Here is a 19,500-nt window from a genome sequence, read left to right as displayed (position 1 = left end):
ATTTGCTGACATCAAAAAGCAATCCCCCCTCAGAATCCAGATTTCTTTCTTTCTTTTTCTCTTTTTCTCTTTTTCCCTTCCTTTGTTTCTTTCATATATAATACACACAGAGAGACACACACATACTGTATACATAGTACATATCCATCCATCCATCCATAGGAAAACAATCCTGTAGCAGGTGACCAAGCCTAAAGAATGCTGCAGCCTACATTTAACCTATAAATGAAAGTTTAACAATAGCAGAATAATAGTTAATGGATTCCATTTTAGATCTTGACTGTTCTTTCAGCTGTTGGTTTAACAAATCTATAATGAAATTATTTACCTCTTCCACTTCTGCCAACAAATCTCAGGTCATTAAACCGTGCCACTTGATTCTTCATTACAGCTGAGGCATTCCTCAGCTCTGCAGAATAATTTTCATCGTTTCCAGCCATGACTGTGACCACTGTCCCATCTGGGACTTCTCCTAAAGCCACCACCTATAACAATAAAGACATAACAATAATCTCTTAATTGCTCTGAATTAAATGCTTGGTAGTTAAAGTTACTTGCACCCTTTAATTGTATCAACAGAAGAGGGGAACTTTCAGGCCAATCATGGCCATTATTTTTCAAATGATTATGAACCGACTCTTTGAGGTCTGAGCACATTTTTAACAGGAAGCAGCCACTCAGTGGCCTCCTCCTGGATATCGCACTCTGGTTTCTACTCCACAGCATAAATTATGCACATAGGCTGCCTGCAATAGACATGAATCCAAATGCATCCAACAGTTGGACAAGATGAACTGGTAGGTTAAGACCACTCTATATTTTCACAGGTTTGTTGCTCATGAGGCTTCCATAGTTAAATAGGGCTGGTGCAGTGGTTAGAATGCAGTATTGCAGGCTAAGTCTGCCAACTGCCAGCAGTTTGAGTCTCACTGACTGAAGGTTGACTCAGCCTTCCATCCTTCCGAGGTCGGTAAAATGAGGACCCAGATTGTTGGGGGCAATATGCTGACTCTGTAAACCGTTTAGAGAGGGCTGTAAAGCACTGTGAAGTGGTATATAAGTCTCATTGCTATTGCTATAAATACCAAGTCTTCAATTACTATATTACAGCAATAGGCCACAGCATTGGCAATCATAACGCTGGAGGTGATGTCAAATTGATATGAATTTGCCAAATCACAGTTTTGCAGCCATCAGAACTCACCTTGATCATGCTTTTTTTTAAACAAGCAGTGCAAATGTCTGCCTTTTTTTAGTGTAAAACTTATTACAACAATAGCGCAAGCCCTAAAATAAATATATCAAACAACCAGTGAAAAACTGCTTAACTTCCCCAATACCCCTCTCCTCCCACATGTATGATATCATCACACAGTCCCCACAAAATGGTTAAGAGCGGATCTTGGCTTTCCAAGACTGCTAACTCAGCATACCTCCAGAAACCACATGGGATAGAATAGATAAAATGGTGACCTCCCATGCTTTAATTCTAAAGGAAAGAAAATGTTTGCATGACAATATGCTGATTCTTCAGATACCTACATCTGTGTGTTCTATTATAGTCTCCACATCCAACTTGCACTCATGGAATAAGTCTCTGTTTAATTTTATTTTAAATAACACAAAGCAAAAGAAGAGAAAAAGGTTCTAGTTCTCATTATCATGGGAAAAACATTGAAAAATATGAGAACTATATTAAATGTTTAAGAATCTCAGTTCAAATTGTCAGTTCTGTTTCTGCAATGTAATTTCTCCTTAAGCTATTTATTATTATAAAGGGTTATCTACAGAACCAAACAAAACAGCACCAAATTATTCTAAATGTAGAAAATAATGTTAATTCACATTTAAAATTAAGCATTTTGCATTTTTAGACTATAGAACAGTGGTGGCGAACCTATGGCACGCGTGCCAGAGGCGGCACTCAGAGCTCTCTCTGTGGGCACGCGCGCCGTTGCCCCAGCAGAGTTTGCTAGAGTAGCGAGCATGTGGCATTTGGAAGTGACAGGGCAGGAAGTGAGTGAGCAAGCGGTGTTGGTCCCCCAGGGATGCCCCGGAGATGGCGAGGGACTGGCCCCGGCCACGCTCACCCAGTCTGCCGTGACCACTGCAGCCATGCCCACCCAGTGGGCCACAATCCCCCCCGAGGGCACCACAATGCTGATGCAGCCCTGGCACTTTGCGATAAATAAGTAGGTTTTGTGTTGCAGTTTGGGTACTCGGTCTCTAAAAGGTTCGCCATCACTGCTATAGAACTACACTTTATGGATTCTGGAATCTGCATTTATCACAATATATTAAACTGTGATCTCACAGAACTATAAGGTAACACTTTCAATTCTGTAGTTCCAGAAATAAAGTACACAATCATGATGAAAACACTTGTCAAGTTTATTTTGGACTTCTGTTTCAATATTGCAAATAGCTTTGTGAACTAAGAAACCAATACAACCATAGAAATGATAATAAACTAAGTGTATCTTGGACAGATTTTATTTTCAATTTTGCTTTCTGGCTGCATTTTTCATCATTAAATGTATTTCAGAAACACTACAAACAACTTAGAATTCATGATTTTAGCATGAGGCTCCAATGGGTGTAAACAGATTCAAGGTTAAGCATCTAGGAATCAATTCAGCTGATGATAAAAGAATAAATCAGTCAGATACATAAATAACCTCCTGCTGAAATCAGCGGGACTATGAAGTGTTCCACATTATTGGACTTCTACCTTTTTCATCATCTGGCATAAAGAGCTTCCAACCAATGGGAGCAAGGAACCCAAATAACTATAACTTCTGTAAATGAGGAATTAAATCACCCCTGCTTGATTCCAAATCATGCATCCAGGTACACTTTAAGCCAGGGAGGGCACACAAGGTGAGTTTCTATTTTATTAGAAGAAATTGTGCAGTTAAAAAAAGATTTGATTTTGTGAAGAAGGGAGATTACACTCTCGTATGGAAGAAAGAAAACTTTGTAGTTATCTTGCCTTGTGAAAGACAAGCACTATAGGTGCTACAATTTTAATTTATGAGAGGGGCACCCCTTGTATACTCTGCTGTTTCAATTATTTCAAAAAAGGAAATTTAGCTGCAGAGTAGTGAGAAAAAATAATTATGTACATACTTAGCAGCACTACTATTTCTGTAAATGCTATCTGATCCCACTTTATCATTGAATGTCAATACTCCTCACCTGCAAAATGGAACCAGTATTTTATAATGTAAAGTGCACATAGGTTACGTATTTGTATCTGCGGCATCTCCTCTTTCTTCAGTCGAATGTGGGAAGGCCCAGAGTGGAGCCCAGAGATACATTTTCTGCACCAGTTATTATAATTGAAAGTGAACCAGTCAAACTTCTCCCTTTCCTAATTTCTCAAACTATCCCCAGAGCTATTTTGTAATTCTGGACAATAACAATGCAAATATTATTTACGACATATACAACTGAAAAGAATGAATTGTTGCTAATAGCATTCTACATTTAGATCCAGCCTGGTGTAGTGGTGAAGACATCAGATTAGAAATCAGGAGGCCATGAGTAAAGTAAAGTAAAGTAAAGTAAAGTAAGGTAAGGTAAGGTAAGGTAAGGTAAGGTAAGGTAAGGTAAAAGTAAAGTGTAAAGTAAAGAGTAAAGAGTAAAGTAAAGTAAAGTAAAGTAACGTAAAGTAAAGGTAAAAGTAAAGTAAAGTAAAGTAAAGTAAAGTAAAGTAAAGTAAAGTAAAGTAAAGTTTAGATCCAACATGCAAACTTGGCACCGAACTTAGATTTAATGCTAAAAATGAATCAAGCTATAAAATATAAAATCCTGGGTTGTATAAACAGAGGCACAGAATCAAGATCACGTGAGGTATTAGTACCCCTTTATAAAACCCTAGTAAATACAGCAGCCAATTTTGGTCACCATATCACAAAAAAGATGTTGAGACCTTGGAAAAAGTTCAGAGAAGAGCAACTAAGATGATCAAAGGCCTGGAGTCTAAAATGTATGAAGAACAACTGCAGGACTTGGGTTTGGCTAGTCTAAAGAAAAGAAAAAATAGGGGAGACATGATAGCAGTATTCCAGTATCTGAGGGGCTGCCACAAGGAAGAGGGGGTCACCTTATACGCCAAAGCACCAGAGGGCAGGACAAGAAACAACAGATGGAAACTAATCAAGGAGAGAAGCAATTTGTAATTAAGGAGAAACTTCCTGACAGTGAGGACAATTAACCAGTAGAACAACTTGCCTCCAGAAATCGTGGGCGCTCCATCACTAGAGATGTTTAAGAAGAGGCTAGACAGTCACTTGTCGGAGATGGTATAGGTCAGTGATGGCAAACCTTTTAGAGACCGAGTGCTCAAAAAATGCCCCATCCTCACCACCCACCGCCCGCCGCAGATCGCCCAGGCAGCCCAGCAGCACCATGGCGGCCACTCCCTCTGCCCGTGCCCCGCAGCATCATCTGCATGCGACAGGGCGCGAGGGAAGAGTCTTGACTCTGCTGCCCGGCTACTATGTGCTTGGCTGCACTGCTCCACACGGGCCATGCCTGGGGGCGACTTTCCTCTGGAGGGCTGCTGGTGAGGAGGGGCGTGGGGGGAGATGGGGCTGTGGCGACGTGTATGCCCACAGAGAGGGCTCTGAGTGCCGCCTCTGGCACGCGTGCCATAGGTTCGCCACCACTGATATAGGTCCTCCTGCTTGAGCAGGGGGCTGGACTAGAAGACCTCCAAGGTCCCTTCCAGCTCTATTCTATTCTAATATAGCTCACCTGAAAGTGAATCATGGGCTTTCACAACTAGCCCCAATGATGATATACCATCTTGAAAAATATAGTTACTTTATTTTATCCAGAAATCCAAAATGATTTACTATATGTATTTTGGAAAGATCTGCCCCTTAGCCTATTATATGGAATATGTTCACACATACCACCACTACAGTTAACTCCTATTGTAGGCAGATATGTGAAGGAGGAGCTGACCAACAATATGGAAACAGAACAGCAGCCACAAAAAATGAGGCAAACATAAAAGACACAGTCCTGTTACAGGCATACACAGTGATGGCAGTTCACGTCTCCAACCCTGGATTTGGGGAGGAAAGACTTTGGGAAGGAAAACTTTCTCTATTAGGCATTTTAAAAACATGGGTAGAAGACCAGAATCCTTCCTTGACTGAAGCAAGAAAGTCCAACAAGAAGAAGTGATGTACTGTAAACTCTTCATGGAAAAAACCTCCACAAGATGATAATTATCCACAATCTCAGGGTGTTCTGACTGTCTCAAATCCCATTGTTTATATTTCCCCCCGCCCCAGTCTTTATAGAAGAAATGAACTTTTTGAAAATAAAGCGACTTAAGGCCATCTCAACAAGATACGTAATTGGTTCTGTTCCATGTACCTGAGATCCAATAATTTAACAGAGCTACTTCATAAAAGTAATTTATTTAAATAAGATTTTTAGGGCACACATAACGAGTGCTTCTACAGTTATCTAGAATTGACATGATGTATACTCTCCTTCATGTTGTAAAATGTACTAGGGTGTAAATTAATCTATTTAGTGATCCAATGTGTACTGCTGTTTTTAAGAAATACAGCATGCCTAAAACATCACAAGAGCACACTTCCAACTGAGTCCCAAGAATTGTTCTTAGTTTCTTGCATATATTTTTTCTATCTACATAATTTCCAAAGTTACCATGTTTTGAGAACTTGCATTTTCCACACTAGAAATTAAAGGAATTTTATATTATAGTTTAAAACAGTGATAACAGTTAACAGTCTGCTAAAACCCTGCAGAATTATATTTTTATCAGCTATTTTAACTTTTGCCATTTTCAGTCCAATGATCAAGGTGAGAACTAAAAACTGAACTGTTTCAATGTTAGCCTTCAATAGTCTATATCATGTAAATATCTTATTTGAGCAAGTATCCTGAATAAATGTTTAAAACGTATTCTAAGGCAGTAACTGTAAAACTGTTTACTGTGGTACCTTTTATAAAATGCAACATACATTTTGAATTTAATATAAAATATTCATTACTAAAATAATTTTATGTAGCTAAACAGTCAAAAGTACAGCTAAGGGTTTTTTTTAACTTGGAGTCTTTGCTGTAACTTATTTGAATTACAGTATTTTTAATAATAAAAATAGCACTCTGCTTGCCTTTCATGTTCTGGACTTTTGCTTGAGGCTATTGAAATCAACTGAAAAACTGAGGGTCTGATGGAAATGGAAACATCCTGGATAGCTGCAATACTAATAACAGCATTATTACTTCACACCAAATGTAATTATTTTGCCTGTTATTTTTAACTTACAAGCTTTTTATTACTACTGGCAACATCAAGGTCAGCAAAAATGTAGAGACCTGAATAACTAATAATTCTGACTACATTCTTTCGGCCACTTACTTTGGTAAAGTCCCACTGACTCCAATAAGGCTTCTCTGGAGCAAGGGATATGGTGAATGGACGCAGTGTCTTTGTGAAAACATAATTAGTGCCCCTAAAAGAAACATTAAAACATTACCAGTGGGTCAAATGCTGGATTCCTAGTCCAGCCCCACTATACAGAATGACTCATGGGAAAGTGGATGGATGGAGATGACCACATTGTTTCCATGTTAATATTATGGAACAGTTACAATTTTCACTTAATAGCTGGTTTTTTTCAGCAGCTCTTAATTTACTACATAAAGGTATGATATTAAAATTTTCACATTTTACTGGGAGAAAGTTTAAAAAAAAATAAAATAAAATATAGTTGAAAATTCTAAAAGAAATGTTTAGACAATCTTATTTCTTTATAAATCCAATCAGTACTTTTCTTCAACCAGCCTCCAAATATAAAGATGATCTTCAGTAATGGTTGACCAATGCAATTTCAACAATATAGAACCTAAAGCAACCCTTTCCCTCTCCTTTCCACCCCCCCCTACAAGTGAGAGAGCATTTCAAGGTAATACTGGAAATCTTATAAACATATTTGCCTCCAGTCAAACCACTGCTTCAGATAAATTTACCCATGGTGGATGATGTCTTTGACCATCATGTCAACATGCATTTCCAACTGACATTTCATTTCATTATTACTATGTGAGATTATTTTCCAATTAAAGACTTTTTATAAGTAAATCCATTTCCTTCAACTGATACTTGAATCATACTTCAGCAAAGCTGTAAGCAGTTCAGTAACTACTATTAAAACCAATGTAGCTTACAAGGCTCCTTTTTCCAAGAAGCTTCTATACATTATGTGCCTTTGAAGTGGATTGATCACATGATAGCTAATACAAGCAATCACTTTAAATCCTGTAATTAATACATGTATTTGCAATCATGCCTTGCTTTTTTCAGAATAATCTACCTCCCAAATAACTTCAGATCCTTTTATGAAAATTATTTAGTGGAAACTTTTACCAGTATTTTATTTTACAAATTTTCTTTCCAGTATGGTCTTTATCTGCAGCAGTACATTATAAACAAATTGTACTGCTTTATTTTCTATTTGCATATCATAATTAACCAGTAAAGGATTAAGAACATAGGCCTTTATATTTTCTACCACAACCTTTTTTGATTGTTCAGACTAAATAAGCATATATTTGTATAGTGTCTTTGTGATCACCACAAATAGATACTGGTGTATATAGTATAGACATTATATTGGGTCAGCTTCTTAATTAAATGTCACTGATACTATTACTTCTATATAGCATTTTAAGATTGGATTCTCACATCACATCCCTAATGTTTAAAACTCAGCAGGTGGCAGTAATAATTTGAAAGGAGCATGTTTATTTTCCATGGCTGAAAATTATGATACCAGTGTAATTTATCACACATCAACATTATTACAAAAAGGAAACTTTCTCTGTACCTGCCACAGCCTTTTCATTTGAGATGAGAAACCTTGAACATATTTGGCAAATATACAAGCAGAAATCAAGTTTGTATGCATGAACACACATAAACACCCAAGCAAGAGTTTTGAATGCTTTTTCAACTTGCCAGCTGCAGCTTCTACCATGCTAAGCTACAATACAGAATGACTGTAATAAGATCTAAAAAAGATCTCTCTCTTTCTCAGGGATTCTAGGCATGGCTACATATTGCAGCCAAGCTGTTGATGAACTCAGATAAGGAAAGATCTATCACCCTTCCAACACACAATACAAAACTCAGCTTATAATGTTTTCATCCTTTAACGGATGGCCACTGAACTAAGCTGAAAACTTTGTCCAGTTTTAAAGTACAGAATTTCATTTATAAGACCACGTGGTATATTAGATTCTTCAGTGATTTAGTTACTATTCCCAGGAATCTCCAACTGGAGAGGTCATTGCATGTTTGGAACAAATACAAGCCTGAGCTAAATTCCCAAACCAAACTTACTGTTTCCCTAATAGCTCCATAATGTCTTGTTTATCATTTATGAAGAAAATATCTCTTTCAGTACTAATATTCCACTCTCTGGGGAATCCTGACTGCTTATTCATTTAATCCATGTATTATTTTAAACTCAGAATTCAGTGTAGCTTTGGCTGTTACACCAGGGGGAAAAGCTCTTGCATATGCGTTAGATATGATGGTGGCTCTACCCAGGATTCGTATTTTTAATATAATTAGAGACATATATACAGTGATTTTTTTCTAAAAAAAAAAAAAGGTGCCGGAACTCACACACGTCATACAACCCACCTTGCCTACCCTATAAGGTTCCATCCAAAAAAGATACCGGAACTCCGTTCTGGGCGATATATATATATAATATGGGTACATATAAACAAATTTTGTTTCTATGTATATAAACATAATAAAGTATACATATACTATGTTAATGTCCATGTGAAATGATTAGCTCTCTTATGTATTAGCTATTATTCCTTTTCTACTGGACAAGAGTCATCCCATGAAAGAAGAAAAGTAGTGGCATAAATCTGTAGTGCAGATAAGGAGATGCAGCTGAGGATTGTGAAAATGGATACATGAGAAAGGAAAATGGAGAAAACATTCTACGTTTTCTAAAAGTGTGAATATACTATAAAAAAATAATAAAGCTATTCTTGATTCAATTCTGAATAGCATTTCACTGATCTGTGACCATGTTAAAAATATTGACTCTCTTTGCCTGGGCCAAAAAAAAACAAAAAAAAACAACCCCTCAAACCCACCCTTCTGGGCAAACGCTTCCTAATTTGCCCAGCAGGAGTCCAATACAATCTCCCCCTCCCCAACAGAAATCTCCCCACCCAGACCCAATCAACAGTTTTTCCTTTCTGTCACTAGTTTTAAAGATTCTTTCATCCTCATTACTCCACAAATCAACAAAACACCTCCTATTAAAGAAGTATGTCTTCCAGCAGAACTTTTTATCTAATGCCCTGGAGAGATACAACAAACACGACCAGATGCAAAAGAGGCACCTCCCACAATGAAACTTCTGCTCAAATCCATTTTTAGATCAACATCAATGAATTCAAAGTTCTCCTAGAACAGGCACCCATTTTATTGTTGAGAAAGTTAAACAAACAAAAAAAAAAAGGAAAGTTAAAATAACATTGGATGGGTCAGGAAGATGCCTAGGACCAAAGGATGGAAACACTGCAGAGATCTAACCACCTCACCCCAAGGTCTTTCATTCTGGAAAGAATAGTTCCAGTGTCCCCAGAGGTTTTGCCTGATGTCTTGGAGCGTCTAATTGACCGAGATGGTCAATTAGATGAATCCTATCTTTATGATTATTTGTGGAAAACATTTTGTAACAGCTGAGGTCATTTTATTTTAAATGCTCTCTGTATATATTAATACATCACTCTAATTTGTGTTCATCTTACCAGGCGGTTTGGTAATAATAAGCCAATGAACTTCAGTCTGGAGCTAATATGAGGGAGGTAAATGTTGATCAAGAACTATAAACAGGCATCCTAGATGGTAAAGAAACTAATAGCCAACAGAGGACTGGAGAACTGCCTAAGGACTAAGACTAAGGATACCTCTGTTTTCCTTGATTACGACCACAAATATACAGTGCCTCCTTTTCTGATGTGGCAAAAGACACAAATCTCCTATTTTAAAGGGGACCACAAGTCCTCTCCTAAAGGCATGAGATGAATTCGTGTTCAAACTTTTCTGCACTTTTCTTTAAGAAGGAAGGATCCTTTGGCCACTGCAATAATCAGGATAGGGGAGGAAGGGGAGAGGATGCCTTCTTCTTAGGATTTAAGGAAAAGTGAGAAGCAGACTTGTGCCAATAACAAGGAAGGCTTTAAAAACAGGCAGTGAGGAGGAGGCCATAAAGTGAAGGCTATTACCCCCCCCCCCCAAGAGAAGGCCAGGTACCTATAGATGGGCAATTCCCAGCTGATGGAAAGTTCTATCTCAGTGCTGCTTAAAGTCCTCCTGGAGAATAGCAGCCAACACTTACAAATCCCCCTAAACTGCATGCAGTGGGTGTCAAGGCCCTAACCTATCACATTGGCCCCTGACGCCTTGCCCCTTACCCTGGCCAGGAGGAAACGAGGAAATTGCCTTGGGCCACCGTGAAGGGCGGTGTGTGGGGGAAAAACTGATGAAGGTTTGCCCAGCTCTCCTTACCTTGAATGCCACCGGGAGAGTTTTGTTGCAGCGCCAGTGTGAAGGCAGCACGGAACACAAGAAGTTCGGGCTGTCGGTGCGGACCAGCTCGGCCGGGTGGTCGGCGATGATCTCCACCATGGTGCGGTTATCGTGCGGGCGAAGCCTGGGCACCGCCGCCGCTACTGCCGCCGCCTCCTGGTGCTGTTGCTGCTGCTGCTGTTGCTGCTGCTGCTGGGCTGCCGCCACCACCGGGCTGACTTCGCTCATCTTTCCGGGCTGCAGGCTGCTGGAAGGGGGGCTGAACCTCCTGCTGGTGCTGGGATCTACGGGAATACGCATCACAACAGCCACAAGTTAGCGAGGTCTGCAGGGGACTCAGAGGGACCGCTCGAAGAGGCGTTGGAGGAAGACCGGGGGGTCGAAAACAGATTCGGGGAGAAGGGACTGGAGGGGACGGAGAGGGATGCGGGGAGGGCAAGGGAAACCGGCTCCGATGAAAGGGAGAGCAGAAGGCTTGCGGGGAAAATCGCGGTAGGGAAAAAGTGCGTCTGAATGCGGGAGGCGCTTGGGCGGCCGCGCGGCTTCTTGGCCAAGCGCCGCGGCGAAGTCCCGGCTGCGGCAGAGCTGCGAGCGCGTCTCTTCCTCTCTTTTTGCTCCGTTCCGCTTCGCTAGCGCGCCCCGTCTCTCTCTCGCTCTCGCTCTCGCTCTCTCTCCCTTCCTCGCACCGGCGCGTCTGTCTTCCACTGCTACGTGTTTGGGCTGCTTTGTGCTCCCCCCTCCCTCCCCGCGTCCTTATTTTCTTCTTTCTTTGGAAGGGCGAGGAGGTAAACTAGCTTCCTGAGCCTTTTTGCCGCTCCTCCGGGCAAGATTTATTGGCTGGAAGCGGAGTTGCTCGCTTTCCTACGGGGGTCTTCCAGCAAACTCCCCCTCCCTTCCACCCGAGTCGAATAAAACGAAGGTGCGAGTGCACTTGGTGGACTTTCTGCTCGCGAGTTTTGTCGCTTTGGGTAGCGAATAATAATTGGGAGGGGGCAAGGGGAGAACTTTTTAGCAAAAGTCTGCCCTTCGCTCAGAACGAGCTTCAGTTCTTCTTCCGCAAAAGCAGCAAGTTCTCTGGGGTGGGGTTTAGGAAAGGAAAAGTAGTCAAAATAAGGAGGAGGACAGGAACTTTAGGCGGCTCCTGAACTCGAGAATCTGTCAGAGGGCGAACTTCCGACTGGAGCAACAAACTGCGTGGGACGAAAAGCGTGTCTGTCTGTCTGTGTGTGTGTGTGTGTGTGTGTGGAGGGGGCGGGTTGTCGGGGCGAGTTTCTAAAATAGGCTGCTAGGGGTGGCCTCTGAGGAAGGCGAACAACTCTTGACTTCGGCCAGCACTTCGAAAAAGCCGCGGGGCTGATCTAGCAAAAAAGCCACCGACTGAAAAGGATCGATTTGGGGAGTCAAGACGGGTCCAGAATGGGTGCGCGTGGGGCGTGGGCTGGGATTTCTAATGATTAGCTGTTTGCGGTTTATATTGTAGACGGAACTCTGCCTGCTAGGCTAACGCAACCATTATGCTGATGAGGGGCCGTAGCGCCGGGGGCTTTGCGCGGTCCTCCGGCTCCGGTGCTTTCCAAAGCAACTCAAATCCTTCGCGCCCTTGCCTTCCCTCTGCCCGTTCGGAAAAAATCCCACTCCGGGAGCAGCGAGAATCTCGAGACCCGCCCTGCTCTCTGGGGGAGGGGGGAGGGGGGAGTCTTCCTATTCACCCTTCCATTATAAACTTTAAGATCAGTATCTTACTTTCCAAGCAAGCCCCCGATGACCCATTGTCAACACCGTCCCCATTCCAACCCCACATCTGGTAGTCGGAAACCTTTTCGAATCAATTAAGAGTCTTCGGAGGAAGCATTAAAAGGTGGAAGAGCGCTCGGTTCGTTCTCGGCACGCGCACAACAAAAGGCAGAGCTTATGAAAAGTGTTCGCACACCCAATAGTGGAATAGGGTAAACGCCGCCCAGTGTAGATAACAACCTATCAAATCTGCCCTAATTTCTAAGGTCTGAATTCGGCTTGATCCCTCAGCCTCCCCGCCAAGAACCGCTGCCGGCAGTCCGTGCGCTCAAGGCAAAGGGACCGGCGTGAGAAAAAGTTGGTGGGGTAGCCCCCGCGACCTCCTCTTCCTCTTCCTCATGCAGTTTCATGAGAGTTGCTGGGGTGTATTTAGCATCGAGAACTTCCTTCCTTCCTTCCTTCCTTCTGTTTCTTGACCCAAGAAAGAGGAGGAGGAGGATGCCTGAAAACAACAGGCAAGGGCAGCGAGGTAAAAAAACAACAACCCCTCTTTCACCCCATTTGTCACCCGGAGTACTTTTCGAGATAAGAGGGGCCACAGTAGCAGACTTCCTCCCCAGCCACGCGCCTCGTTGATCTCTCTGTTTCGTCTGTCGTCGTTAAAAAAAAAACAAACGCGCGTTGCAACGACGGCGTTAGCCCTGAGTTAGGCCTCTTCCCTACCACCCCAGTCCCGAAACTCCCTGCTTGTTTTAGAGCAAATCGCCGTTCGGGTTGGAGCGACTTTGTCAAGAGAAGACAAGTTTTTGGGGTCTGCATTTTTTTTTTTAAATACACCAGTCCATTCTTCCATTACAATTATCCTCCATAGGACATCCAACAAACATCTCTGCTTTCAGATAGAAATGTTTCTTTGCTAGACGATTCTTCTGATCGCTAGTAACTCTTAACATCTGTCCATCTTTTAGAAGGTACATCGAGAAGTTTTTTTTAGGATCAGAGTCTGATATAATTCTACTGGTAAATTTGGTGCAGCCAACTGAAAACATACAACAGTGAACATTATTCTTGCACTTTTTTATCATCACCATTAGAATCCAGTTACAATTACCTGAACAGTTGACATTTGCCATTTCAAGCCTAAACAGTTATTCTTCATTTATAAATCCAGTTGATTTATTTAGGATCTGTTGCTAAATATATTACTTGTTAATGCATTTGGAATAATTGAGTTGTTGATACCTATTTGGTAATTTATAATGTCTTTAGGACACCTCCACTGAATATTTATAAAATTGCATGCACAATTAATAATATGCTTGTCAGATTTCTATTTGCTTTATGTAAATCTCATTGAATATAAACTTTCCCTTCTCTGCTGACTAAAAATAAATGTTTAGATGTTTAAGGAAGCTACTGGCAACTAGTGTAAAGAGATACTTAAAATAGACAGCAGTCATTTCTAATGTGGAAATAATATTTTCCTACCAAATGCCTCCACAGTTTTAGGCTTTTAGTAAAAATGATCCTCATTCTCTGGAAAGAAAAAAAGCCTTGATGCAGAGGTAACAGCATTTGATCTTATAAAAGCCCACAATTTAGAGTATTCAGATTATACTCGCTTTTATTCAAGGAACTATTCCAAGTTTACTCCAAGTTTTTACCTGGAACTAAATCTTACTGATTTCAATGGAATTGACTTTCATGATAAAATGGTTTAATAGAAGCCATAATATTTATAAAGATAAATGAAGCTTAGAATTCCATAGATATTATATGATTTGGTTTATACTATCTGCACAAATCACAAATGCTTTGCTTTTCATCATCTATGTTAAAAAAAATATGATCAGAATGCCAGAATGGAAAAGATGCTGAGCAAATAAAAGGATTTGACACTGAATGTATGGAGTGGGAAATTAATTGCAATCAAATTTGAATTGATTTTGATCTTGATTTTAATGATTTGCAGAAACAAATGCATCACCATTGTCATAGAAAGTAATGGAACTAACTTAATTACATGGGCTTTTATAGATGGCCTTCAAAAGTGCTTTTTCTGAAGAAAAAAAAGGTGCCGGAACTCACACACGTCATACAACCTGCCTTGCCTACCCTACAAGGTTCCATCCAAAAAAGTGCCGGAACTCCGTTCTGGGCGTTCTATGAGAAAAAAAGCCCTGGCCTTCAATATAATGAAAGGTTTATTGGCCAAATATAGCATTTAAAATAAATGATTGCAAAACTATATTTAACTTTGTTAATGAAAGTTTCTTTTTTAATTTGATTTTTTTAAGTGCCTTATGAGAGTGGATTGTTTAAAAATCACACTGAGAATGTGTCTCTAATGGCCAGGATTTTGGAAAAGTATATTTCATGGAAGGCAGACATACAGGTGGTCCTTGACTTACAACAGTTCACTTAGTGACTGTTTAAAGTTACGCCACTGGAAAGACTGACTTATGACCATTTTTCACACTTTCGACTATTGCAGCATCTCTGTGATCACATGATCAAAATTCAGACACTCGGCAACTGATTCATATTTATGACGGTTGCACTGTCCTGGGGTCATGGGATCACCTTTTGCGACCTTCTTACAAGCAAAGTCAATGGGGTAACCAGATTCACTTAACAACTGTTTTATTAACAACTGCAGTGATTCACTTAACAACTGTGGCAAGAGCGGTCGTAAAATATGGTAAATTCACTTAACAACTGTCTCGCTTAGCAACAGAAATGTTGGGCTCGATTGTGGTCATAAAGCGAGATCTACTTGTATTTTATCTACAATATGCACAACAGACCACTCATATCTGTGTGTCATTGACTAAAACCACACCACCTTTGAGTCCATTCTCATTGTATTAATAGACAGTTATTGATCTAAAGCATCTTGAGCATATATTACACATTTTCAATTGATTCAACTGCTACCTAATACAAATAAAACTAAGTAGGAATATTTAATAATTACAGTAGTATAAATAGTGTACTAGCACTGTCTAAATAGTAAGTGTGAGTTCCAATTTTTAAATTCATTCAATACCCATAAATACATAGGCTGCTTTGGGAGAAGTTGGAGGAAATCATCAAATTGTATTATTTTATTTTTTCATTAATGGGACAGACCATTGCTTTATGGTTTCCTAGCTAAGCCACAAACTTATGTTTTCTGAATTTGCCCAGATCCTACCATTTTTCAAGTAAAGACAATTAATCAGAATTGTGTGCCTTATGCACATTCTGTTTTGGATGAAGATGGTTTGTCATTATTTCAGTTGTGCTGTGCTACCTTCATCTGACACTTGGAATACCAGGGGTCATGAGGCTCTGGGATGAGGCTACAAGCATTGCCTACAACATGATTGAGGCTCTTTGATCTTTTCACATGGATGGATCACTTAGGTACAATACATAATTCCTTGACTGCTGTCCTGAAATGTAAGATTAGTGTATATGATGTCTCAGTGGAAGTTAAATTAATCAGAAGTTTATCTATGCCATCAAAATAAACAAATGTTGAATTTGCTTTGCTTTGGCTAAATTACAGTACATTCATACTTTCTTAGCATAATAGAATAAAAGACTAATCAAACAGTATTACTAAGTTTGCAACATTTCTACTCAAATGTTATATACAAACATCCTTTATTGTGATCAGTGATCCGTACACATTAAAATATGGAAGGATATAAACATAATTAAATATATGATAATCAGGGATACAGTATTTGATTATGTGTCAAGATTGCTGCCACAGAAATCTAATCAAATGATTGGATGGAGGCCCTGATGCAAATTATAAGAAGTGGTTGGATTCGAACCAGGAAGCTGACAGCCCAAATAACTATCTAGAATTAAAGAGTGTTTTGTAAATGAAGGGCACCTAGTACCATTCAGCCCAATCTATTTAGGAGGATTGCTATGGGACCCCACAAAAACAAGCTTCCATATACAACATCCTGAATTCCCTGGAACATTTCCATAGTGATGTCATGCAAGTTGTCTTTTCTCAAAGCCACAACCTTCCAACAAATAACCTCCATGCTTTGCTACTGAAATCAGGGATAGCCAGGTTGCTGCTTACTGGGAGGAGAAGGTGCAAGAGGGAAGGAAAACACTGTAATATTCAGATAGTGACTTCTGTTTCTCATGGCTGAATATTATGGCCAAGTATAGAAGGCAAATTAAGTGAAGTGATTAACTAGGTTTCAATATAACATATTGTCATTGAACAAACTTTATTATCTGATTTACTGAAAACTACAGGTAGTCCTTGACTTACAACCACAATTGAGTCCAAAATTTATGTTGCTAAGTGAGACATCTGTTAAGTGAGTTTTGCCCCGTTTTACAAATTTTCTTGCCGTTGTTGTTAAGTGAATCATTGTAGTTGTTAAATTAGTAACTCAGTTGTTAAGTGAACCTGGCATCCCAATTGACTTTTCTTATCGGAAGGTTGCAAAGGGTGATCACATTACCCCGGGACAGTGCAACCGTCATAAGTATGAACCAGTTGCCAAGCATCTGGATTTTGATCACGTGACCATGGGGATGCTGCAATGGGGATAAGTGTGAAAAACGGTCATAAGTCACTTTTTCCAGTGCTGTTGTAACTTTGAATGGTCACTAAATGAACTGTTGTAAGTCAAGGACTACCTGTATTAAAATGTTACAATTTTATTTAACTGCCATTAAAGATAATAGCAAAAGAACCTATGAAATAATGTATTTCAGTGTGTTTTAGAATGTTAATTAATTAGGTATGTACTATCTAAGACTTCTTTTCAAATGCATTTCATGTGTTTCCAACTATACAGTTCCAAAGACAAGTAATTTCTTCTGAAATGTAAAAAAATAGATTTTTGAGGCAAACTGAATTATTGATTTCAAATAAATTGGGAGCATAATTTAAGAGATTTTAAACTATATTTTCTAGCCACAAATAATGTTTCCTATGGCTTAGTATGAGCTAAACCTTTTCAGACAATGTTCCTGCTGGAGGAAGGAAGGGAGATTATTTTCACCAATTTTTTCTTCTCTTTCCTTGATTGACTGATTATATGTCATCAAGTCAATGCTGTCGCCTAGTGACTCCATAGTGAGACTGTCTCCAGGATTATCTGTTCCTCACCTGGCCATGCAGATCATGCAGTGGTGTATCCATCATTGCTATAACTGAGTTCATCCACCTTGTTGCTGGATGGATATCCTTTTCTTCACTTTCATTCCACCTTGCTAGAACTATGGAGTTTCCAAGGAAACTGGGTCTTTATCTATCCAAAATAGGATAATTTGAGCCTACTCATTTGTGACCATATTCTTCCATGATTCCTTTGTTTGTTTTCTTGGTTATTCATGGTATTATCAGAAGTCTTCCCCAAATGTCTCCCTGAAAAATGGGTTTCTGGAACTAGGGGAGTCCTTGAAACAATGTGGGAGTTCAGAATTGACAAATACTCTCTCCCACCTTTCTTCAGTGGGATCCTCCTCTGTGTATGTCTTGAGGCAGAAATTCAATCTCTGAATTTTGTGTATAAATAATGCATGCTTAAGTCTGCCAACTTCATTCAAACTAAGTTTTCATAATGAGATCAAAGTATAAGTTGTCTCTTTTTTCCTCCTCTGATTAATTGTAGAAGAATTAAAAGGTGAATGTTATTGAAAAAGGATTATACTACTGTAATGCTTGGGGATTATTCATGATGTGTACAAAATTGGCAAAAGACAAGCCTTACAAATCTCCCTTATAGTTTACTTCATACAGGAAGGAAATTTTAACTACTGCTTTACAGGAGGTGTTGATTTTTCTGGACCAACAATATATTATAGAATTAGTATAAGTAAGGAGATGTTCAAGAATGACTTTATACAGCAAGTTACACAAGTGTTCCTGCATCTGCCCAAGTTCCTTTGTCTTCTGGGCACCATTTACAATGCTAGGAGTTGGCATAATTGCTATCTCTAATATCTCATCAGAATTCTAAAAAACAGTTGAAAATCTCCTTTATAGCAGGGTGGGCAACCTATAATCAATCATAGCATACCAGTAATAACACGTAAGACTGGTATGAAAGGTTCATCTCAGATATTAGGACAAGTGGCTTTTCAGGATAGGAAAAATCTGTTTGCTCTAATATCTAGAGCGCTGACATAGTCATGGTTAAAATTAGAGTAGGAGATCCAGGTTTCAGCCCACTTTCAAGCTTGGAAATTTACTGGGTGAATTTGGGAGCAGTTTAATTCTGGGAGAAAACTGAAGGGGAGAGATTTAGCTGCATTGTCCTGAGCTCATGGAAGAAAGATGGGATAGAAATCAAATAAATACAATTGAATATATAAATGGAAATTCTGGTTACAGGCATTTTGCAGAAAAGTTACCAGTGAAAAAAAAGGAGAATTCTGGAACCAGATAGGACAATCCTGATCTCCACTATTCCATTCAAGGCTAACAGCAGAAGATATTAGGCTTTATGGATTTTTTCCTCCCTACGCTCTACTTCCTTACATGTGGAAGAAAACTGAGAGGTAGCAGGAGGTATTGGTAAAGGTAGAACAATTGCCTTTAAAGATCAAATGTAATTACTTCCCAGATGTATCAATGCATTTATCAAGGGGATTCCACACATTTCACTGCAACCCATTTCTACTGCTTCTCAAATATTTACAACTAATTGCTAACAGGATGGACTTCTCTTTCTTTATTCATTCCTTAATTAGTTATTGAAGATTGGAAAAGCCCAGATTTGGAAGATAGGTGGAACTATGCAAAAGAGATGGGGAGGAAAGCAAAGAGAAGTTCTAATTGTTCAAGCAGACATCTGCTTGGGTGACATTAAGTAGCTTATGGTATCTTATTCCTTGCAATATCACAGTTTGGCTTCTTGGGACTAAATGAGACAGAGGAACATTGACCCAATTATCTCAATAAGATCTTGCCTCTAAAAGAAGACATGGGGATGAGCTGGGGTCAGGAGGGAGGGAACCTGTGGGAAAAAGATAGAGTCTAATACATTCTTATCCTCCATCATTCCTACAAAACACTAGCACTTCTGCTGCTGACCTTTTATGTTTCTGCTGGTTCCTCGCTGGGAGATTTCCAAGAGGTTTACCTTGCGTTCCAGTGGACCACAGAGTGTGTTGTA

General features: G+C 39.7%; 1 protein-coding gene across 1 annotated transcript in view; it reads right to left on the bottom strand.

The window, feature by feature from the left end:
* The window catches only part of RUNX2 (RUNX family transcription factor 2), a 173,665-nt gene extending 162,731 nt beyond the window's left edge, over window positions 1–10,934 (bottom strand). Inside the window, exons 1-2 of the mRNA XM_015812303.2 lie at window positions 10,598–10,934; window positions 329–485 (exon numbers count right to left, since the gene is read on the bottom strand). Of these exons, the coding sequence (XP_015667789.1) occupies window positions 329–485; window positions 10,598–10,918 (478 nt within the window). The 5' untranslated portion in view covers window positions 10,919–10,934. The remainder of the gene's footprint in view (window positions 1–328; window positions 486–10,597) is intronic.
* Between the last annotated feature and the right edge of the window lie 8,566 nt (window positions 10,935–19,500).

Source organism: Protobothrops mucrosquamatus, unplaced genomic scaffold (genome assembly GCF_001527695.2).
Source record: "Protobothrops mucrosquamatus isolate PMUCROS unplaced genomic scaffold, P.Mucros_1.0 scaffold78, whole genome shotgun sequence".
Lineage (NCBI taxonomy): Eukaryota > Metazoa > Chordata > Lepidosauria > Squamata > Viperidae > Protobothrops > Protobothrops mucrosquamatus.
The sequence above is the reverse complement of the archived record's forward strand: the minus strand, read 5'-3'. Positions and strand labels throughout refer to the sequence as shown.